Below are 23,956 nucleotides of genomic sequence, written 5' to 3'. Positions count from 1 at the left end.
TCGTCCAATTAGAGCCATCTGAGAGATGAGGGACATGAATTACAGCCAAAAGGAACAGCGCAAACAAATATGAGAGTGTATTTACTTAGAGTATAACCAATTACCGAGAGAGAAGCCATAGATTGACGTCTGAAGCCACCAATAATGTTTGCGAAAAAGAATAATATTTATCTCTCACTTCTCGTTGATGGCGACTGTTTTGGTGAGTTGCAAAGAAAGTTTATTAGAAATACTGTCGACAAAGAGATTATTTCAACGAAATGAATAAATAAATATCAGAATCGTACAGGTGCATAGGAAAAAGGCGAAGTTGGGATTGCCTTCTTCAGTTTCGAATGACATGTCAGATCGGATACAAATTTCATTGTTGGCGTTTAGTTTTCTTACCAGCTTGAGCAAGAGACGAATGCATAGGCTCTTTCATTCTTTCACTTCATTGTATACAAATATTAACATTTGCTCCTCGTGACTGACTTTTCTGCTTCCGCATATAGCACAAGGTCCAATACTTGTCGATTTTTAAACTGTGTTTTCTGTCAGCTCGACACTTCTGTGTTTTGACTAAGCCTTGGCCAAATTAGGTTGCGTTTTCCAAATCAATGGGATCGTGTATTACTATGTAAGTATTTCGTTGTAAACCAAATCACTCGGCAGTAATATAGTTAGCTGTCGATGCTGGGTATAACTATTTGTGAGATATTTTCGTGATTTTAACTTATAGGAGTGAGTTATCGTCCTTTCACGGTATTGAATGAATGAGCGCAAATGCGCATGCGCGATGTCCTGAACGTTTATAAACAAGGCCTGCATCACATGACGCTGTTGCGAAATTGAATGGAAAAAGTTTTCTCTCTAATTTGAATCATTATGATTGTACGTTGTGAAAACAATTATATGAGTGTTACTTTTTTTGTGACAGCTGCTTTCAATTTCCAACACAAATGTTGACAAATGGCATAGGCGTAATTGGTTCTGCATAAGAAAAATCCCCCAGGCCCCCATCCTTCCCTTCCTCATCGCACCCCCTTTTTTCCCACTTCAACGCTCCTTTCCAATGTTGTACACCAGGGTACACTCCCGCGAATGTCCCGTAAAATCATCCTATTGTCCCGCATTTGGGTATTTTAAATGTGGTCACCCTAGTAATACAAAACAGTTGTATTGTGCTCACATTCAATAACTGTGTCAATAAAACGTGAATGAATGAATGGATGGTGTGTGTGTGTGTGTGTGTGTGTGTGTTTGTTTGTGTCCAGTCAGATGACCTAAAGAAGCATTATAACATGGTGTGGGAAATGAAGAGTCCCCTGAGCAGCAGCAGTAGTATGTTGGATATCACAGGGCCAGGGCCGAGGCAAGTAGAGAACAGGGCTTGGACCTGCTCCAGTGTGAAGAACACCTGCCCTCCTCCCCCGGAGGCCCCACCAGTGACAGCCACATGGAATACGGTAATCATAAGCCAATGTCATGTTTATGATGTGATTATAGATGTGTAATGTAGGCTATGCTTTATACAGGTAAATATTATGGTAAATCATTACCATACTTTTAAATTATAAAGCACCTTTTGTACATCATTAAGCAGCGTGATACAAATACATAATTCCTGATTTACTGTGAGACATGCTTTTAGATCTCTGTTCATTCTAGCTATTCTGTTACATATTTACACATCAACACATACACATCAACCTAGTTATTATATTTCTGTAATTTCCCCTTAGATGACCTCCCGGAGCTGGAGGAAGTGGAGGAGGACCAGACAGCCCCCACCGTGTTTCAGGTGGGGGCAGGGGTGTCCCATCAGGAACGTGACGGACACACTCATACGGCCGGGCCCCTTGACACACACTGGCTCACACAGCTAGCTCACATCGCCACAGGCCCCCAGAGTCCCCTGCTACAGAGTTCCACTCAGGTCGTCAGGTAGGGCTGTTACTGTACCACACACACCTGCTCCCGTTTTAATACTTCATAACTGTCCATTTCTAACTACCCCAGGTCAACTCCCGTCCACATCTTTGGCACCAGTAGTAACCTCCATTCCTACGCACGGCCTCCCCACACCCGGCCTCCCCTGCCCTCTAGAGGCCAACACAGGGAGCGCAGCAGGCGAGTCAGGGTAAGAGCTGTTATTTTTATTTTATTTTATTTAGGCATGTCAGTTAAGAACTAGGCATGTCAGTTAAGAACAAATTCTTATTTACAATGATGACCTACCCCGGCCAAACCCAGACAACGCTGGGCCAATTGTGCGCCGCCCTCTGGGACTACCAATCACGGCCGGATGTGATTCAGCCTGGATTCAAACCAGGGACTGTAGTGTCGCCTCTTGCACCGAGATGCAGTGCCTTAGACCGCTGCGCCAATCGGGAGCACGTAATGCTACACTACATTCATGCTGCACTGGTGGCAACACTGGACCAGTGCAGCAAACGCACTGCTTTTACTGAGAATATTAAGTCAATTATACAATTTCAAGTCGATCGTCTTTCCCCATGAATTAGAAATATGGAGTTGTTTGAGAATATAAGTGAAAGTTAGCTAGCTAACTAACTGATCCTGCTTTGGTGATAATCCCCTCTGGTCTCTCTCCTCTCTACAGGTCAGTAGTGAGTGTGAGTCTGCTGTGTCCTGTCACTCCTATGTGTCTGATGACGAGGACATGGGCTGGAGCCACTCCTGGCCACCTACTGCCTGGCACTGCTTCCTCAAAGGTACAATGTGTATATATATATATATATATATATATATATATATATATATATATATATATATATATATATATATATATATGCACTTATCGGCCAGTTTATTAGCTACGTCACCCCTTTTATGAAAATGGATTGCCCCTACAGACAGTGAGTCATGTGGCTGTGGCTTGCTATATAAAGCAGGCAGACCGATATCGAGGCATTCAGTTAGAATGAGCAAAACGAGTGACCATATCAACTTTGAGCATGGCATGATCGTCACTGTTAGTGTCTCAGAATCGGCCGCCCTCCTGGGCTTTTCAAGCACGACAGTGTCTAAGGTTTACAGAGAATGGTGCGACAAACAAAAAACATCCAGTCAGCAGCAGCCCTGATGGCGAAAACAGCTTGTTGATGAGAGAGGTCGAAGGAGAATGGTAAGAATCTTGCAAGCTAACAGGTAGACAGACGCAAACAGACAAATCATTTGCAGTGCAACAGTGGTGTGCAGAACGGCATCTCAGAACGCACAACTCGTCGATCCTTGTCACGGATGGGCTATTGCAGCAGACGGCCACACCGGGTTCCACTCCTGTCAGATAAAAACACGAAGAAGTGGCTCCGGCGGGCACGCGATCATACTGGACAACTGAGGAGTGGAAACACATCGCCTGGCTCGACGAATCCCGGTCCCTGTTGCGTAAGCAGCATGAGTCCATGGACACATCCTGCCTGGTGTCAACGGTACAGGCTGGTGGTGTACTGGTGTAGGGAATGTTTTCCTGGTACACGTTAGATCCCTTGATACCAATTGGGCATGGGTTCTACAAGCGTTTCCGACACCTTGTAGAATCCATGCCCGAAGAATTCAGGATGTACGGGTCACTGACTGTATATGTCTATGTGATCACTCCCGGGACCGAACGCCTGACCTTGTTGTGTAATGACCATGAATCCATTTTCTATACATTTCTTCCTGTGTCCTCAGGCACTCGTCTGCGGTTCCATAAGGGTTCTAGTGTGGAGTGGCAGGATGCTGAGGAACTGGTGTCAGACGAAGACTCAGACGATGAGGCAGAGGCTACAACCCACCCCCTGAAGGTACAGTACATACTTATTTAGAGGCAATATCACATCCCCTGAAGGTACATTAATGCCTAGCTCAGTGGACTAATGAGTTCCTGAGTAACACAGTTTAACTGAAATTCTTTAATATGGTCTCCTATCATCTCCTATCTCCCTATGAGCCCCTTGTGAGTAAAGTTCCCCATCAATAACTCTGTTGTGTCTTGTCCTCAGGGCTATGGTCGTGAGGGCCTGAGGCTGGTGTCCCACACAGAGAGCCGGGCGTTCGGCCAGTCCGTCCTCAAGCTGACCTTTGACCCAGGTGCCTGTGGGGAGTGGCTTCTGTCTGCTGAGTGTCAGCTGGACCACCCGTTCTACGTCAGAAACAAAGGTAGGAGGCTTGGGTGTGTGTGGGTGATGTGTGTGTAACGTATGTAAAGTGTAAGGTGTATGTGTGTAACGTGTGTTTTTTCTAACGTGCGTGTTCTTGCGGCAGGCTGGTCGTCGTTCTACCCCAGTCTGACTGTGGTGCAGTATGGGATCCCGTGCTATGATGTGATGGTGGGTGATGTGTGTCTGCCTCCTGGACACAGAGATGCCGTCCACACTGACGACTCCCTGGTGTTCGACACATTCAGGAGGTAAAACCCCTCAGCATTAGCTCAATAGCGGTAGTAGTGTTCATTCTGTACTTTACAACACATGTGTGACGCGCTGGGTTTTAACCGCGGCTCAAGACTGTGTTAGTCCCCCCGAGCTAAAGCTTCTCGGATCTCAGTGTGTGACTCTTCTTTGTGTTCCTGTGTTTTTCACGTCAGTTATGACTTCACTCCCCTGGACTCGTCGGCGGTGTACGTTCTGAGCAGCATGGCCCGGCAGCGTAGGAACTCCCAGTCCGGCGGGGGCGCCGTCAGCCCCGACCAAGACACACACCGCAACAAGCCAATTAAGAGCCAGCAGGACTCGGGAGCAGCCGGCGGGGCTTCGCCCACAAAGTGCAAGCGGCCAATGAATGCATTCATGCTATTCGCAAAGAAGTTCAGGTTGGAGTACACCCAGATGTACCCTGGGAAGGACAACAGGTGTGTGTGTGCGTGTGAGCATTTGTATGTGCAAAAAAAAATCCCTGGACTAATCAATCAAGGGAATGTAACACATTATTGTGTGTGTGTGTGTGTGTGTGTGTGTGTGTGTGTGTGTGTGTGTGTGTGTGTGTGTGTGTGTGTGCTGCCCTCAGAGCGATCAGTGTGATCCTGGGAGAGAAGTGGAAGAAGTTGCGAGGAGAGGAGAGGAGGATGTACACCATGGAGGCCAAGGCTCTGGCTGACGAGCAGAAGAGACTCAACCCTGACTGCTGGAAACGCAAGAGAACCAACTCAGTGAGGAGAGGAGACACACACACACACACACACACACACACATATCCTATGAAGCCCCTTGCATGGTGGTCATTTTAATATCAGCCCCTTGGAACTGTTCCCAACCTGTCCTCTCTCTTCATCTTGTTCTCCGTTACAGGGTTCCCAGGGGAACTAAGAGGCGCAGACACACGAGAGAGGGATGAGACAGATGACAGGAGAAAAGAGAGGGAGGCGATGGAGGGGAGGGCAAACCGAGAAGAGGGGTGTATGGGGGGAGGCAGTACATGCTCAAACCAGAAACCACTCCTGAGCTGAGGAAGACGCGCACGCACGTGCGCACACACACACACACTTTAGAGCCAGCTACACTTCCTGTGACGTTACTCTGCTGTGATTCGGGGTATGCTTGCTTTCTAAACAAATAAGATTATATATATAGATATATACAGTATATATAATATACTAACTGTGCTTGAATATAAGATATTTTTTTAATGTCCGACTTGCCTTAATCTTCCAAAGCAAGAATGTATTCTTTTTAAATCATTTTGATTCATTTCAGGTCATTTCATACCTTATAGCTTGAAAAACATGAGCCCATGTGGTGCTGTAGAGTAGGAAAAAGGGAGGTGAAAACTAAATGTCTATTTTTCAACCAGAGATCAGTCTAGGCAATTAAAAAAAATGCTTGCGATTATTCTTATGCCTATATTTGTATAACTCGATATATTATTGCACAAAAAAAAAACAATTTTGACTTTGTACATGCAGAGGGGAAGGGAGGGAGGGGTGGGTTATGTGCTTAACCTTGATTCTTGCTGTATTCCAAATGGACACCTACCCCTTAGGCACTTCAAAACTACACTCAAAAACTATCTTTTGGTATTTGTTACATTAGTCCATAGTTGATACCAAAATGTTTGCAGTTTTCAAGATATTGGACTTTCAAGAAGCAAAGTGTCACTTGACACATCATAGCTTTTGATGAGATGTTGCCTTTAAAGCAGATCTTATTTATTCATCTCATATCTACACTAGTGTCTAGTGGGTAGGGGTTGGTTTGGAACTGGGCATATCTCACCCGGGTCAAGTGCACTGGGTGTGTGACAAACGAATAGGCCATATAATAACGATGTATTCTATTATAATGATTTTAACATACCTATGGGACGGCCATGCATACTCTCACTGCAATTATGCACTACATACACTTTATCTTCTGTATGACGGATATGTGTTGTGTACATCAATATGTAACGTATAATTCAAGTATAGCTATATGCAAGTATAATTTCTGACTCAATCTCAGTTTAACTATCGAGATTGTGAAATTGATTCGATTAGTTTATTTATTTCTCTTCATCAATAATGTACAGGTCCTCCTGAAACGTGTACCCACAATGCTCTTGTATTATAGTATAAATAAAAGCATGGATGTAAACTTTTCTTTAAAGAGTTTCATTGGGGTAAAGGAAAGACTACTGAGACGACGACGAGAGTTTGTTGTGATAGTAAATGACCAGGTTAAGGTTTAGAGAACATCTTTACTCATCCTGTTCAAATGTACAGTGCTGTTTATAATAATCTTATGACTACTGAAAAGTCCAAACTTTATAATGTTAAAAAAGATCAAAACATAAGAAATAAGTATTATCGATATTTGAACTAAATTATCAACACAGTAATATTCCCCCCCCCCCCCCCCCCCCGATGAAAATAAACAGCAACAATGTTTGTAAATGGCTAGAAAGCCAACTTCATAGTAAAATATCAAATCTAGATGTATAAATACATTTGGCCTTTTGATAGTGGTCAATTATTATTATTTACATAATATGAGATAATATTATAGAATTTCACCTTTCCAACTGATCATCTCTTATTCTACATGTTTAACACCAGTATTTACACAAGTCATCCACAAGAGCGAGAAGAAACGTACAGTAGATAGAGTGACAGAATATAGGAAGGATTGAAGTCATTCATCCCGTTGAAGTAATTACATACAAATAAGACGTTTCAAAGGGATAGATCGTTAAATCAAATAACTCAAAAACTTTAACAAACTTTAAACAAGACAGTGGTCACATTTAAAAAAAAAAGAGTACAGAACATTTGGCATTAGTCACAAAGACATAGTATCAAAACAGTTTGAAAGTACAACATGAATTACAAAAGGCACAGAATACCAGACCCCTAGTAGCCAGTTGCAACGTGTGGTCATACATGACAAACAGTATGTTTTATTCTGATAATTGGATGCATAATCTCATGTATTTTGTAGCCAGCTAAGCCTATGAATCACAATCCACTAGTGGCTAGCTCACGTTGCAAATGACGGGTACAAAAAAGTCTCTCTCTCTCTCTCTCTCTCTCTCTCTCTCTCTCTCTCTCTCTCTCTCTCTCAACATAGAGCACAGTGTATTTTCCAGAGTGTGTGGTGCTCCTTGTAGTGTGTGTATGCGTGTGTGTCTCTGTGTGTGAGAGGTTACATGAGGGACTCCAGGCTCTCTGCTGCAGTGGTGGCCCCCAGGAGAACAGAACCGTTGGTCTCAGGGGACTGTAGGGCCCTCTGGTCTTCCTGGCTGTCCACCAGACTCAACACGGCCCTGTACATGAACTGGTACTGCTCCTAGGAGTGGAGCGGTGAAAGACAGAGTCAGTAAAGGGCTCAGCTCCCCTGAATGAGACGTTAGCTCCCCTAAATGCAGCAAAAGTCCCCCATTTTTTTTTGTATATTTTTTTTTTTGGGGGGGGGGGTCTCTAAATAATGCTAATTTATCCATTCTTCAACTTTTTTGATCACGCTTCACCATCTGGCAGTCCGACGGACGAATCTGGGTTCAGCGAATGCCAGGAGAATACCTGCCAGAATGCATAGTGCCAACTGTAAAGTTTGGTGGAGGAGGCATAATGTTCTTGGGCTGTTTTTATGGTTTAGGCTTAGGCTTAGTGGAGGGTAAATGCGTTACTGAAAGTATAGGGAGCGTTACTTTTTTCACCGCGACCGGCAATCAGAGTTTACTCACCTTTTATTTATTTTTTACAAGTCCACACAGGCTACCAGTAGGCCTATTTCAAGTTCATAGTCAATACACATTATAGCCTAGTCTTGTAAGTTGACCTTGTGTGTAAGGCCTACTATCCCGTTTTTTCCAGGACAGTTTCAGCCTCATTTTAGGTGTCCTGACTTTTTAGGCTACAAAAAAGGTCAATTTGTCAGCAAGATGCATCAATGATTGTAGACCTAATCAATGGCAATCGCTGGATGTCATTAGGCACACCTTTTGGTGCTGGAAATATTTTGGAGTGGACAAACATGCACAGGTAACCTACTTTTGAAGTTATTTGTTTGACAAAATTTGATCAGTTGAAAATATCATGACTGGTTGTGTTCATGCCACGTTAAAAGTTAACTAATTTTACTGTTTAAATTACGTCTTTATTATTAGGCCAACGCAAGCGCATGCACTCAATAGAAACCCCCCAAATGTCATGGTGTAATTCGCACTCTGGCCAGGTGTGTGTGAGAGCTATTTGTGAACAGTGTGTGAGTGAGCTAACTGTGTATGGTGTGCAGGTGTGTGTGTAAGCTAACTTAGTGAGCTATGTGAGCTGTTTGTGTAAGGTGTGTGTATGTGTGTGTGTGTGTGTGCGCGTGTGTATGTGTGTGCAACCTGGACTCAGGGGTAGGCATAACATAGTAAACTAAAATCCGTCAGATCCAAATGAGTGTGATATGTTCCGTTTGGTATGGTATGTATTCATTTGTGGATGTCCATAATCCATTTCTTATTATATGTTATGAATTATAATTTGTATGATATGTTACAAATTATAATTTGTATGATATGTTACGAACTGCATTTCGTACAATATGTTACGAATTTGTGTTTACGTATGATATGTTACAAATTCCAATTTGTTGTGGCTCATGTTAGCGAATTACAATTCATATGATATGTTGTGAATTGCAATTAGTTCTGGCTAACGTTAGCTCGGTTGCTAATGCCAACATTAGCTAGGTTGCTAACATTAGCTAGGCTAGGCGTAAATGGTTAGGTTTAAGGTTAGGTTTAAGAGTTAGGTTAAAGTGTTAAGTTTAGGGTTTGGGTAAGGGTTAGCTAACATGCTAAATAGTTGCAAAGTAGCTAAAAAGTACAGAGTTGCAAAGTTGCTAAACATGTCTGTGATGAGATTTCAAAACGCAACCTTTGGGTTGATAGACGTTCGCGTAATACGACCACCCATCCACCCCGACCAACACCTGTCTTTTTTTTTGCCTAAGTAACCTTCTGTCTTATGTAACCATACCAAACGTAACGAATCATACTAATTTGAATGTCCCGAATTTTCGTTTACTATGTTACGTCTAGTCTATATAATCAACCTGGTGTGAGTATGTATGTGTCTATGTTTGAGCTGGGCTATGTTCTCTGCGTTTCTGTGTTGTGTGTGTGCTGTTCCAGGACATACCATGTCGTTGAAGACACCAGGCCTCATGAGGTTGGTCATGCGTGCAACCTGGTACACATCCACAGAGCCCTGCTGCTCCAGCTGCTTTGCCAGGGTGGTGAGGGCACAGAACAGCCCCGCCATCGAGCCACCCAGTCTAACACAGACACAGACAGGGGAAAATATGCTTTGAACCAATTACAGAAACAACACCCAAGTCTTTGTCTCAAACACAGAATGAACCAACTACTCCTGGAACAAAAAGCACTTTACAGTGAGGGAAAAAAGTATTTAATCCCCTGCTGATTTTGTACGTTTGCCCACTGACAAAAGAAATGATCAGTCTATAATTTTAATGGTACGTTTATTTGAACAGTGAGAGACAGAATAACAACAAAAAAATCCAGAAAAACGCAAGTCAAAAATGTTAGAAATTGATTTGCATTTTAATGAGGGAAATAAGTATTTGAACCCCTCTCAATCAGAAAGATTTTTGGCTCCCAGGTGTCTTTTACACAGGTAACGAGCTGAGATTAGGAGCACACTCTTAAAGGGAGTGCTCCTAATCTCAGTTTGTTACCTGTATAAAAGACACTTGTCCAGAGAAGCAATCAATCAATCAATTAGATTCCAAACTCTCCACCATGGCCAAGAACAAAGAGCTCTCCAAGGATGTCAGGGACAAGATTGTAGACCTACACAAGGCTGGAATGGGCTACAAGACCATCGCCAAGCAGCTTGGTGAGAAGGTGACAACAGTTGGTGCAATTATTCGCAAATGGAAGAAACACAAAATAACTGTCACTCTCCCTCGGCCTGGGGATCCATGCAAGAACTCACCTCGTGGAGTTGCAATGATCATGAGAACGGTGAGGAATCAGCCCAGAACTACACAGGAGGATCTTGTCAATGATCTCAAGGCAGCTGGGACCATAGTCACCAAGAAAACAATTGGTAACACACTACGCCGTGAAGGACTGAAATCATGCAGCGCCCGCAAGGTCCCCCTGCTCAAGAAAGCACATATACATGCCCATCTGAAGTTTGCCAATGAACATCTGAATGATTCAGAGGACAACTGGGTGGAAGTGTTGTGGTCAGATGAGACCAAAATGGAGCTCTTTGGCATCAACTCAACTCACCGTGTTTGGAGGAGGAGGAATGCTGCCTATGACCCCAAGAACACCATCCCCACCGTCAAACATGGAGGTGGAAACATTATGCTTTGGGGGTGTTTTTCTGCTAAGGGGACAGGACAACTTCACCGCATCAAAGGGACGATGGACGGCGCCATGTCCCGTCAAATCTTGGGTGAGAACCTCCTTCCCTCAGCCAGGGCATTGAAAATGGGTCGTGGATGGGTATTGCAGCATGACAATGACCCAAAACACACGGCCAAGTCAACAAAGGAGTGGCTCAAGAAGAAGCACATTAAGGTCCTGGAGTGGCCTAGCCAGTCTCCAGACCTTAATCCCATAGAAAATCTGTGGAGGGAGCTGAAGGTTCGTGTTGCCAAACGTCAGCCTCGAAACCTTAATGACTTGGAGAAGATCTGCAAAGAGGAGTGGGACAAAATCCCTCCTGAGATGTGTGCAAACCTGGTGGCCAACTACAAGAAACGTCTGACCTCTGTGATTGCCAACAAGGGTTTTGCCACCAAGTACTAAGTTATGTTTTGCAGAGGGGTCAAATACTTATTTCCCTCATTAAAATGCAAATCAATTTATAACATTTTTGACATGCGTTTTTCTGGATTCTTTTGTTGTTATTCTGTCTCTCACTGTTCAGATAAACCTACCACTAAAATTATAGACTGATAATTTCTTTGTCAGTGGGCAAACGTACAAAATCAACAGGGGATCAAATACTTTTTTCCCTCACTGTATATGGTGAATCAGTGAAATCAGTTCCCATCAGTGAGTTAACACACTCTTCAAATAACATTCCTCGCACCCTACCAGCCCTCAGCTGACCTCCCAACCCCAGAGAACATAGAGGGAACAGAGAAGACTTGAGGAACAGAGGAGAGCAGTAACTCACCGGTCATGTACGACTATGGTTCCTTCTCTCTGTCTGCTGTCCTCTGTGATAATGTTGAGCAGCTGGAAGGTGCCGCTGACGGGGCTGTCTGGGTTGGGCCAGCAGGGGGACATGTACTGACGCACCTCCAGGACATAGTTATCCTGGGGAAAGAGAGAGTGAGGAGTGTGGGTGTGTGTATGTGTAGTTCTTGTTTGTGTGTGGTCCTCATTTGTGTGTGTGTGTGTCTAGTTTGATCTGTGTGCGTGGTTTGATCTCTCCCAGCTAGCACATTTGGTTCCTTGGAAGTTGTGGGAACGTATGTTTTTGGTTTCACATTGGTTGTGGGAACAAAGCCACATGCTTCCTGACCGGTAAAATGGAACGTTTTTTAAACGTTCTGAGAACAGAAGTGAAAATGTTGCCTGTTCTGGGAATGTTTATTTTTAGTTTGCAGCCAGGGAGGCTCTGAGAGCGTTTTACTCTGGTTCCTTGAATGTTTCCCTGGAAGGTTTTATTAACCGTCTGAGAAATGAAATTATAGGGTATTTGGAGTTTTTTTAATAACTTCCTTAAAAATGTTCACTAAATGTTTCAATAAGACTTTTAGTAACACTGCTAGATTATTTTGGGTCCAAAACATGTTTGAACTTCAAGCACAGATAGGACACATGGAAATTAATTTCCTTAGTAGCCCTTTCCTGCAGTCAAATTACTAAATCACCTTCCAGTTGCCTAATGGGTGGAATGTTATTAATATTTTTCATAATTTCATAATTAATAAACATTATTTTAAAAAACAGATGAAAATTCGGTTTCTATGTGAAACGGTTTTGTTATATTTCAGTCTTCTGTGATGTTTATAAAGTGGACATTGGGATGCAAACTCAAAATGTAATACATTTCAACTCTATATCTGACATGGTACAGGTGTCTTCTCTTTTTAAGCCCATAACCACGTGTGTGAGGTGTATACTTTTGTTTCAAAGTAGATTTGCTTAAGACTACCAATAAACACTCTGTGAAACAAGAACTCACTAAGATCAGATGTGGACAATTAGTGCGCCCGGCCAACATACTTAACAAGATAGAGGATAGAGAGAGTTATGTTGATGCTGAGAAAGGAATGTTCACGTTTTTAAATAACATTCTTAGAAAGTTCTCTGAACATTACAAACACTTTCTTGTGTTTTTATGGAACGTTTTCTTAACGTTCTTGGAACAATTTGAGAACACGACTTTAAATATAGCCATGAGGAAACCTGTAGGAAACATTATGCTGAAGTACTGAAATTCCCACAGAATAACTTGTTTCTTAACGTTCTCTCAACTATCTGAGAACATTCCCAATGCCAAACTAGTTGGAGAACATAACCAACATTGAAATGAAATGTAACCATGTTTGAACTTTTAGGAAATGTTCTGTTAAAATAATGAAATACCAAGAAAATATATTTTTTTTTTGTCAAGTTCCTTAAACGTGCCGAGAATGTTTCAAAGGCAAGCAACTATCCTGCACCATTCCCAGAAAGTTGTGGAAAGGTTGAATGCAAAATAACCATAGGACAGCCATGCTCTCACCAAGCTCCCACCAAGAACGTTATGTGCTAGCTGGGCTGTGTGTGGTTGGATCTGTGTGTGTGTGTATGCGTGTGCGAGCGTCCACGTGTGAGTGTGTGGTTGGATCTGTGTGTGTGTGTATGCGTGTGTGAGCGTCCACGTGTGAGTGTGTGGTTGGATCTGTGTGTGTGTGTATGCGTGTGCGAGTGTCCACGTGTGAGTGTGTGTGGTTGGATCTCACCTGTGTGGCCTCCAGTAAGAAGTCGTGGACCACCATTCTCTCCTCGTTGGCCAGACAGATGTGGTCCTCTCCAGAGAACGACACTATGAAACCCTCACAGCTGATTGGCTGATCCTTACTGGGCCAATACACACAAGACTCCTCCCCCTCGCGCTGATAGGACACAATGGAGACAGCGTTATAGGTGTGAAACTGTTGACCTGTGTGTGTGTGTGTGTGTGTGTGTGTGTGTGTGTGTGTGAGTGAGTGAGTGAGTGAGTGAGTGAGTGAGTGAGTGAGTGAGTGAGTGAGTGAGTGAGTGAGTGAGTGAGTGAGTGAGTGAGTGAGTGAGTGAGTGAGTGAGTGAGTGAGTGAGTGAGTGAGTGAGTGAGTGAGTGAGTGAGTGAGTGTGTGTAGTGCTACCTGCTTACCTGTGCTGTGTGTTTGTCAGGCAGGGAGATGATGAGCTGTGAGTTGTGGTCCCAGACCATTCTCCAGAAGTCAGAGACAGTGGAGGGGAGAGGAGACTGGGTCAGGATAAACTCCCTGCTCTTGTGGTAACCCTGGAACACAGCACAGACACAGTCAAAATAAACAACATGAATCTGGAACACACATATGACTTTGCTTCTACATGATTTATGAGTGTACAAAACATTGGGAACACCTTGTGCACCCCTTTTGCCCTCAGAACAGCCTCAATTCGTCGGGGCATGGTGTCGAAAGCAGGTGTCGAAAGCGATCCACAGGGACAGTTGTGTCAAGTTGGCTGGATGTACAATACTTTGGGTGGTGGACCATTCTTGATACACATGGGAAACTGTTGAGCGTGATAAACCCAGTAGCATTGCAGTTCTTGACACACTCAAACCGGTGCACCTGGCACCTACTACCATACCCTCTTCAAAGGCACTTACATATTTTGTCTTGTCCATTCACCCTCTGAATGGCACACATACACAATCCATGTCTCAATTGTCTCAAGACTTAAAATCCTTTCTTAACCTGTCTCCTCCCCTTCCTCTACACTGATTGAAGTGGATTTAATAGGTGACATCAATAAGGGATCATTGCTTTCACCTGGATTCACCTTGTCAGTCTATGTCATGGAAAGAGCAGTTCCTAATGTTTTGTACACTCAGTGTATGTAGTGTTTATGAAGACCCTGTGAATGCTCTATAAAGCATTTATAAGGGGTCCTTATCAAATGGACAACCTTGTTCTTACCATGATATAGGAAGCATTGATGTAGTCTGAAGATTCTCCTTCCACTGGACATGACAGACACACTCTGGATCTCTCCACTGCAGCACACACAGAAACACACAACCCAATCTATTCTTTTCAATTGGTCCTAAAGTATTGCTTGAATTTATTTATTGAAAGATTTCTGGTTTGCCCAGATAAACTATTCCATTTTTTTATTACTCTGAATCGAAATGTTCTTTTGCCTATTTCTCTTCTCCGCTGGGGTAAGACGTAGATGGAGGAGACCCTCTTCCTGGTGTTGACTGAATGGCTGTCTCTAACCAACCGTATCATGTTGTGTGTGTTTTAGGCTACTTCAACTCACCCGGCATGAGAGAGGAGGTCCTGTTTCTGTCAGCGTTTCCTTCTCTCAGGGCAGCGGCGTAGTCAGCCTGTCTGGCTCTGCGCTGACTCACCAGCTATTCCGCGACAGTAGTAAACATTACCATAACGCTACCAGGTGAACCACATAACCAACACAATGCCATCACTCCCGCTATACTTGATTCACCAATCAAGCCATGCCAGATCATTGACTACTTCGAGGAAAGGAGGAAGGTTGAGATGACGTATCCTCAATGTGTTTGAGCAGGTCCCAAGTCAGGGCCCTGAAAGTAGCACACTAGGGTATAGGGTTCCACTTGGGACAAACCCACATCTGTGTGTGTGTGTGTGTGTGTGTGTTCTGACCTTGAACTGTCTCTCCATGCGTGTCCTGCCGGAGGGCCCAGTGGTCAGCAGGTCCGAGACGTAGGAGTGGACCAGGCCAGAGGTCACCAGAGTGTCCCTGCTGACGATGGCCTCCACCAGGGCATCATGGATAAACACATACTGCTCCTGTGGACCAGAGAGACATAACACAGAGAGAGACTTCTCACTCACATCACCTACAGCAGCGCTGGGCCCGGTTGCATTTCAATCTCTAGCCACTTCTCCTAGCTTCGATATGTTCAGAGTTTGCCTTTCTCCTAGCTCCTAATTGTTCAGAGTTTGCCTATTGAACAGAGCCTTGTTGCTTCCACCTTTCCAATATTTCCAGGTCTGTGTATATCAAAGCATGGCATAAAGGCGTCTGGTAGCCTAGCGGTTAAGAGCGTTGGGCCAGTAACCAAAAGGTTGCTGGTTTGAATCCCCAAGCTGACTAGGTGAAAGATCTATCAATGTGCCCTTGAGCAAGGCAATTAACCCTAACTCGTTCCTGGGGACCTCAAGAGCTGCACGTTTACTTTTTTGCCTTAGCACTAAACAGCTGATTAAAATAATCAAAACTTGGTAATGAGTTTATTATTTGAATCGGCTGTGTAGTGCTAGGGCAAGAACCAAAACGTGAACCCCTTGGTTCACCCCGGGACAAGTTTGAGAAACGCTGCTCCTGTAAGTGTGTGCATTACCTCCGTCTGTACCAGGTAGTTCCTCTGTGTTCTGACGTGTTTGAGGAAGCCCAGTATGTTGACTGTTCCCTGGTCCTGGATCTGTTGCAACATGCTGTCCAGCACGATGTAGGTCCCTGTCCTCCCCACACCAGCACTACACACACAAACAGGACATACTTGTGAGAGAGTCCCACACAACACGACGCTTCCCTTTTCAGAAATGAATACTTGGGATATCCACCTCCTGCACCAAGCCATTGGATCTGCATAGTGTTATTCAACCCTTTCTCAAGCAATATTTCTGCCAAGTCTTTCCCGCTGGTTGTTATTAACCCCCCCCCCCCCCCCCCCCCCCCTCACACTCCCAGCCCACCTGCAGTGTACGAGGACGGGGCCCATGTCCTGAGTCCTGGCCTGGGACGAGGCCCGCACGAAGGAGAGGACAGGCAGGGTGTATTCAGGCACACCCATGTCAGGCCACTGGGTGTAGTGGTACTGGACCACCGTCCTCTCAGCACAGCGTCCCCTCTGGGAAGCCTGTAGGTACAACACACAGCAGGCAGGGTCAAACGGACTAGCAGCTCTGTGCACTGCAGTGCATCTTCTTCAAGGTGTGTGTGTGTCCAGGAAGGTACCTTTTGTGAGGTGTCTCTGAGGGTAAAGGTCCTCAGGGTATAGTAGGCCAGGGTCTTGGTGTCTTTTAGGGTCACCTGGAAATGACCGTACTCCTCCTGGTTCTCCATTGGCCAGTACTGGTCACACTTCCTCTGACATCACAGAGGGAGAGAGCCTCAGTCACACAATGGTCAAAACAGTCATATAAAAGTAACATAAAAATTTCACAAACGAAGTTATGTTCCATTTGTCTTTCCTCTTGAACCAATGTTTTCTGTTTAAACGGTGTAAAAATAGACACTTTAACACAGTGCCCCAGCCTGCAGTCTGTCTGTGTGACTAACTGACCCGCCCCTTCTCCAACAGGTTGGTGATCATGACGATGACTCCAACATTCTCCTGCCACACCATCCTCCAGAAGTCCTCTGTTCCAGACTTCAGGGGCCCCTGGGCTGCGATGTAGGCCCTTGTACGCTCAAAACCCTGACAGGAACACACACACACACACACAAACACACAGATCAATCAATCAACCAATCAGTCATCCAGCCAATCTTCCAAACTACCCCTCAGTCCGTATTTCTACCCCTCAGTCCGTATTTCCGTATTTGATATGGATATGAATGATATTAATTATTAGGAGAGGAGCTACTTACATCAACAAAGTTAGCATTGATGTAGTCTCCACCTTTTCCCTCTTCCAGTAGTTTGACTCTGCTGTGGTCATCTAGAACAACAAAGAGGGTTAATGAATAGTGTGTATGTGTGTGTATGTGTCTGTGTCTGTGTGTGAGTGAGTGACGTACAGGCCATGATGTTGATGTATCGGTTCTTGTTCTTGTTGTCTGGGTGGTTGGAGCTGTCAGCGGTGATGCCCATCTCCACCGTGCATGACTGCACCTCCTGTAAGAGAAACACACACTGGCACTCAGTCACACAACCCTGACCAATGACCAATACACACATACGCACATCCGCACGTACACACACACACACACACACACACACACACACACACACACACACACACACACACACACACACACACACACACACACACACACACACACACACACACACACACACACACACACACACACACACACACACACACACACAGAGCCATTACGAACCAACACACAGAACCCGGCCGGAGTCCAATGATCAAATAGAAGGTAGCATGCAAGAAGAACACAACACACAAGAAAACAGTAAAATACATGACAGCAGACAGTACAGCTACTCAGAGATGTGATCCATGCAACAAAGAAAACACTATCAGTCAATTCCAATGGTAGGATAAAGAGAAACGGCCTTCCTGACTCCGAGGTCAAACGTCAAAGATTCAGGAAGTCCTGATGAATCAGGATGAGATGAGATCACATCTTTGATACCGTGCGCATATCTAATATAACACAAAGGGAGTCTTACCTCATAATACTCTGTCACAATCTAATGGGAGGGGGGGGGGGGGGGCGGGGGGTGAGAATGGGAGGTGGAAGGGTGGTGGGGAGGAGGGGGTGAGAATGCAGAAGGCACAGCGATGAGGGGTTGGAGCGACACACAGTGACCAGTCAGTGCAGATACACAGACATGAGGAACAGCTCTGTGTGTGTGTGTATGTGTCTGGAGGTAGTGGGCATGCCTATTGACAGAGTCACCTACTGATCCACACAGTTTTGCAAACCGTACGCCATGTTGACACCTAACATTCTATTGGAACATTGTCTTGGAATGGGTGGTGTGAACATGGCACCCATTAAAATGTCTAGAAGGTTTGCCAAACTCTGTGTATCTATAGCTATGTACAGGGTTTATTAGAGTACGGTTACCTACAGAGACAGTGTAATGTAGTCCCTCACCCAAACATACAGTACACCCTCAACATGCTAACCCACAACCACAACATTTACACTGAGATAGATATGGACATCTAATACACATAGTAACATCTACAGATAACAACTAAAATGGTGCTCTAACCATTCTCATTGGCCCTTAAACAATCGTTTCTGTTTCAGACAGGATGCCTCACTTACCAGTAGTGTTGAGTTCAGTTATAGTCTGAACTAACATAGACTTTTATTGATTAGAAAGGAATAGCTTTAGTAAGCAGTGGGGGTCAAATCCCAACCATGACTACAACACTATTTCTAGGTGATGTTAATACTGCTGGGGAGCATTAAGAGTGGTATGTATAATACATACAGTAGTATCAGGCTGATGTCTCTCTCACCTCAAACTCCTTGGAGAAGGTGTTGGTCTGGTGGAGCTCTGTCACGTGCTTCACAAACTGCTTCACTGACAGCGCCTCGTGCTCTTCTGGAAACACAGACAGGAATGAATGGATGGACGAAGGTGTGTGTGTGGTGTGTGTGCGAGTGGGAGTGTGTGTGTTACCTGTGGCGAGCAGCAGAGGTGAAGACAGAGCAGAGATGACTTTGGGTGAGGCGGTGTCTTCAGTGTAGAAGTCAACCGTCTGGAAGCAGTTTCTGTTGAACAAACGTTGCAAATAGAAATATAGTTAATAGAGCTGACACGACTCCCAATTCTACAGAGCAGACAATCATACCTGCTCTACACAATACATTTCTATCTGAACATACACTGTAAAAAACATCCTGTAATTGGCCAGTAAGTTACGTCATTTTTTGTTGTTGAGTACAGCTACTGTAATACATTTTACAGTAATTCATTTTACGGTACCAAAAATGTGACTGTAATCTAACTACAGTATATTATTGGAATTACCCATGCAGCAACATATTACCCAGTGTTCTTTGCAAGTTTTCATTTTTACATTTACATTTTGGTCATTTAGCGGGCGATCTTGTCCTTAGCAACTTACAGTCAGTGTATTCAACCAAAGTTGAGAAAATAAATCACAGTCATAGCAAGTAAAAAGCTTCTCCATTACTTGTAATTACAACAAGATATCTTATGATATATCTCTGGATAGTGGCAATACAATACTGAGATACTTACAGTAACCTGATGACAGAGCAATGAAACATAGTACAATACAGTAAAACTGACTATTAAACTATACAAAATACAGTATTTTACTGTAATTACAAGGGATTAGAGCAAGCAGGTTGGCTGTAGGCATGTGCATATTAATGAATACTAAGTGCTTTATATCACTTGCACTACTAGAGGCCTAATCAAAGGCTTCCAAACTGTCCGTGATTAAAGGGCAAAACAGATCAAATGGACATGGTTAAATATTCAACCATTAAAAGACCCACTTCTACTCTGATCTGTTCCCAATATATACACTGAACAAAAATATAAACGCAACATGCAAAGCGTTGGTCCCATGTTTCATGAGCTGAAATAAAACATCCCAGACATTTTTCGTATGCACAAAAAAAACGTATTTCTCTCAAATATTGTGCAGAAATGTGCATTTCTCCTTTGCCAAGATAATCCATCCAGCTGACAAGTGTGGTATATCAAGAAGCTGATTAATTACACAGGTGCATCTTGTGCTGGGGAGAATATGTCACCCATTGAGCATGTTTGGGATGCTCTGGATTGACATGTACGACAGTGTGTTCCAGTTTCCGCCAATATCCAGTAACTTTGCACAGCCAATGGAGAAGGAGTCGGACAACATTCCACAGGCCACAATCAACAGCCTGATCAACTCTATGAGCCAGCGATTCTTTCTGCTCACACAATATTTCACACAATATTTCACCACAATGCACCATAATTAATACTGTAAAATACTGTGCATTTGACAGGTTTTGAAATTATAGAAAGGTCTTACAGTGTGCTGGGAAAACAAATGTACGGTATTTTACTGTGGAATGTATGGTAATCTACTGTATTCAGTTTGTACAGTAAGTTACTGATAAAATTACAAAACGGCTAACAGTGCAGTGTGCTAATCATACCTCCAGTAGATGAGGATGCCCACCAGGACCAGTAGACAGATAATGGTGAGGGTGGATACCACAGCCAGAGGGACCACTGTCCTCCTCTCCCTTTCAGAAACACTTCCCACCATTTCTACCCTTGATTCATGGCTGCTGTTATTGATCTCTGGGGGGAGAAAGAATCGGTTATTATTTACAGACTCGTATGCACACGCACACACCCTGGATTTGAAAAAACATCCTTTATTCATTTCAATCAGTAGGAAATCTGTTACCACCTCATTGAGCACACATAATCATATTTCCTCTGCTACACGAGGAAATCTCATATCACTCTCTGAATAACATCACCTAACCCGCCACCATGATTGGAGATTCCTGAGTGTACTTTACCTTTCCTCAGCTCCTCCACAGCCCTGCTGTCAGGGAGAACAGGGACACGTAGATCTATGCAAGGGATATGCAGCTCTATACCAGAGTTACCGGCGCTGGGAGGCTCCACTAGGACCTCTCCATCTCCAGACCCACTAGCCTCCCCCAGCACCACAGACCCCTGGGGATTGGCCCCTGCTCTGTCCACCTCGGACACACCACTACCAGTCTCCCTCTCAAAGTAGAAGCTAGAGGAAAGACCCCCTAAGTCACCGCTGCTCTCTTCCTGTGTCTCTCCCTTTGTTGGGTCCATGGCAGAGGCCGGTGTGAGTGAACGTAGGTCTGTCCCAAGGGAAAGTGTTGCCCCTCTCAGCCAGTCCTGACCTAGGTTGACCCCGTCCCCGTAGAGGCCAGAGCCTGAGCCACTGATGTCTGTCCGTCCAACCTGAGAGGTCACCGCCTGTCTGTCCGACCTGGGGTCCTCTTCAGAGGGGTAGACAGAGGGGGAGAGGGTGGTGTCTTTATCGGAGGGGGTGACAGACGGGTAGAGGGTTGCTGTCTCTTCTGAATGGCTGAGAGAACGGTGCAAGGGGGTGTAGCCCCCTTGGGAGGGTGTGAGAGAATCCTCTTCGGAGTGGGAGACAGAGGGGTATGGGGCTGGAAAGTTGAGAGGTTCTGTGGGCTGCTGAACCCAAGTCCCCCTCTGAAAGCTGGTGTTGACTGGAACAGAGAGGCCTGTCTGGTCAAATAAGCACTAAACGGAATACTTAACAACACTACATCAGACCACCAGAGAGGAGCATAACAACCACAGAGTCTGAGCGGTTATACAGAGCAGCCACCAGACAGCAGACTGGAGTCAGGGAGGAGCAGCCAGCTCACACACAGCAAGGCAGGTAAAGAGTCCCAGAAGGAGACATAAGATGTGAATCCTTATGATTCAAGGGAAGGAAGACAGACTGGCAGAGGAATACCACCACCGCTGGGTACTGGTAGGAGACATGGATCTCTGAAGTACCAGTGTGTCCCAGTATGAACCACTGGGCAGCCAAAGGATGAGAGAAAAGTCGAAAAGGGTAGATCACTGTAGACAGACACAAAGAGCTGGACTGTTACGGCACATCACCAGCGTAACCAACACCAGCCAGTAGAGCGTCAGTCCCTTCAACACCATCATTATCACCATCGTAGGTCTAAGCGGAAATATCACCCTTATCGACAGTGCAGCAGGCAGAGAGAGGCAGATGGACAAAGCAGAGAGGTGCAGGTCACACAACCATCACACAACCATCATACAAACGCCACACAACCAAAACCCAACCTTCATACAACCATCAAACAACCATCATACAACCATCATATAGGCATCATATGGGCATCATAAAGCCATCATACAACCATCAAACAACCCTCATAAAAAAATCTAACAACCATCATACAACCGTCATTCAACCATCAAACAACCACCACACAACCAAACAATGTAAGCGTGCACTATACAGTACCAAGCTTTGGCAACAGGAGGAGAGGCAAAGGCATAAAGGTAATGTGTAATGTATTTTATATGTACACACACAGACATTTACAGCACACATGCAGGGCTGCAGGGTACACAGGTGTTTCTTACCGGTGAATATGGGCTGGGTGGTGTGCTGTAAGACCTTGACGAGGCCTGAGGTAGTGGAGGAGCCGTAGGCCGTGGAGAGGGAGTTGCTGGGACTTGAAGTCCTGGATCTGATCCAGGGCACAGAGTGGGTTGAGGTTACAGAAACCGGGGTCTGTTGAATAGGGGTGGCCCTTGTCACTGTGCTAACTCTGTTATCAGACAGCCTGGACGTCAAAACCAAGCCCCTGTCCTGTCCTTTCATTGTGACTTTAGGTCTGGCAGTAACAGTAGTGAGAACCCTATCATCCAGTGTTTTGTTCAGTGTTGTTTTAGATGGCGTAGTTGCGAACTCTAAGGCAGTGGTGTTGACAACGTCCTCGTAGTAAACATCAGTGACCACCATTCCCCCAGCCGGAGGGGTGTACATATCGCCCTCTGGGGGTAGCAGGCCGATACCGGAAACGTCAGGTTTCTGGGCAGCGGAACCACCGTTTTGGTTCCGGTTCTGCTGAGGCGACCGCGACAACGAGGCCTCCTCTGTGATTGGCCGGCGGACAGGCGGCTGGCTGTTCGTCCGGGAGATGGGAATCAGGAACCCCGGCTGGTCGGTCACCATGGTGACCCACATGGCGCTCTTGCCGTTGGAGGCAGCGCTGGTGAAGGGGCGGTGCGGAGGGATACGCTGCTTCTTCTTGTCCTTCCTGGTCTGGTCCTTCTTGGGTTTGTCCACCCTGGACTGGTTCACAGGGTCCTGGTCGATCCGGTTCTGGTCATCTCTGGTCCCTGGTGGTACTGGCACAGAGCTCACCTGGGAGGCAGCAGTGGTGGAGGGCTGGTCAGGGAAAATCTGCTGGCGATCCTCTCTGGTTCTGCTCTCTTCTACTGGGTTCTGGTCTACTGGGACCTGGTCTACTGGTTCCAATATATCCTCAGTGTCTGTATTGTCTGGATCAGACTCAATCTCTGGAGAAAAGAGAATGGGTGGGTATATATATATATTAGACTGTCATGATGAGTACAACTCTTTTGATAACTTTCATACTTACTTTCAACTTTCAAGTCCGTTATTAACCTAAGTTCTTTACTCTCTCCTATGAATCTGAGTGACATAGGCTCACGCTGGACACAGAGTCAGCCTTTTCCTGGACTAAAAATCCCTTTTAGAATCTGGTCTCTCGTGACAGCCTTAACGTTCAAATGTTTGGTTGTGGGTGCCCGAGACTATAGCTGGTCTCACCCGGGTCCTCCTGGGGCATGTCCACTATAATCTGGTCACTCCAGCGTCCCGTCAGGCCATTGGTGCAGACAGCTACCACCTGGACCACATAGCTGCTGTTGGACAGGAGGCCGGGGATGATGGCCCCCTGAGAGAGGGTGATTGATCAAATAATATGTCAGTCAACTCATCAATACATCAGCCAATCACACTCATCAATAAGTCGATCAATTACAGTAGTGACGGACAGTTGCTTGTCTCAGCTTTTT

General features: G+C 45.0%; 2 protein-coding genes across 6 annotated transcripts in view; one reads left to right on the top strand and one right to left on the bottom strand.

The window, feature by feature from the left end:
* The first annotated feature begins 97 nt into the window (after positions 1-97).
* LOC106609211 (HMG box-containing protein 1) lies at positions 98-6,560 on the top strand. Of its 3 annotated transcripts, none has more exons than XM_014207736.3 (11): positions 98-202; positions 1,257-1,448; positions 1,725-1,926; positions 2,002-2,122; positions 2,606-2,717; positions 3,682-3,794; positions 3,993-4,149; positions 4,255-4,399; positions 4,577-4,840; positions 4,996-5,137; positions 5,277-6,560. In XM_014207736.3, the coding sequence occupies exons 2-11, from the start codon at positions 1,439-1,441 to the stop codon at positions 5,292-5,294; spliced, it is 1,284 nt and encodes a 427-aa protein (XP_014063211.3). In that variant the 5' UTR covers positions 98-202; positions 1,257-1,438; the 3' UTR covers positions 5,295-6,560. The 3 variants fall into 3 exon arrangements, with proteins under 3 accessions (XP_014063211.3, XP_014063213.3, XP_014063212.3); XM_014207738.3 differs by having other exon boundaries at positions 180-202; positions 1,261-1,448; XM_014207737.3 differs by lacking the exon at positions 98-202 and adding an exon at positions 401-619.
* Positions 6,561-6,814: 254 nt separating this feature from the next.
* Positions 6,815-23,956, bottom strand: part of LOC106609210 (receptor-type tyrosine-protein phosphatase zeta) — a 54,432-nt gene continuing 37,290 nt past the window's right edge. For 2 of the 3 annotated variants that reach the window (XM_014207732.3, XM_014207734.3), the window contains 20 exons: positions 23,709-23,835; positions 22,493-23,434; positions 20,512-20,659; positions 19,010-19,101; positions 18,846-18,931; positions 18,041-18,061; positions 17,416-17,512; positions 17,266-17,336; positions 16,958-17,092; positions 16,630-16,761; positions 16,368-16,531; positions 16,013-16,148; positions 15,312-15,458; positions 14,947-15,040; positions 14,601-14,677; positions 13,805-13,936; positions 13,395-13,547; positions 11,615-11,757; positions 9,596-9,731; positions 6,815-7,751 (listed from right to left, as the gene is read on the bottom strand). In XM_014207732.3, coding sequence (XP_014063207.3) covers positions 7,608-7,751; positions 9,596-9,731; positions 11,615-11,757; positions 13,395-13,547; positions 13,805-13,936; positions 14,601-14,677; positions 14,947-15,040; positions 15,312-15,458; positions 16,013-16,148; positions 16,368-16,531; positions 16,630-16,761; positions 16,958-17,092; positions 17,266-17,336; positions 17,416-17,512; positions 18,041-18,061; positions 18,846-18,931; positions 19,010-19,101; positions 20,512-20,659; positions 22,493-23,434; positions 23,709-23,835 — 3,177 coding nt within the window. In that variant the 3' untranslated portion in view covers positions 6,815-7,607. The remainder of the gene's footprint in view (positions 7,752-9,595; positions 9,732-11,614; positions 11,758-13,394; positions 13,548-13,804; positions 13,937-14,600; positions 14,678-14,946; positions 15,041-15,311; positions 15,459-16,012; positions 16,149-16,367; positions 16,532-16,629; positions 16,762-16,957; positions 17,093-17,265; positions 17,337-17,415; positions 17,513-18,040; positions 18,062-18,845; positions 18,932-19,009; positions 19,102-20,511; positions 20,660-22,492; positions 23,435-23,708; positions 23,836-23,956) is intronic. The other variant, XM_014207735.3, reaches the window with a different exon arrangement.

The sequence above is a fragment of the Salmo salar genome, chromosome 07, assembly GCF_965601325.2.
Source record: "Salmo salar chromosome 07, fSalSal1, whole genome shotgun sequence".
NCBI classification, from domain to species: domain Eukaryota; kingdom Metazoa; phylum Chordata; class Actinopteri; order Salmoniformes; family Salmonidae; genus Salmo; species Salmo salar.
Note: the sequence above shows the minus strand (reverse complement) of the source record. Positions and strands in the feature narration are given on the sequence as shown.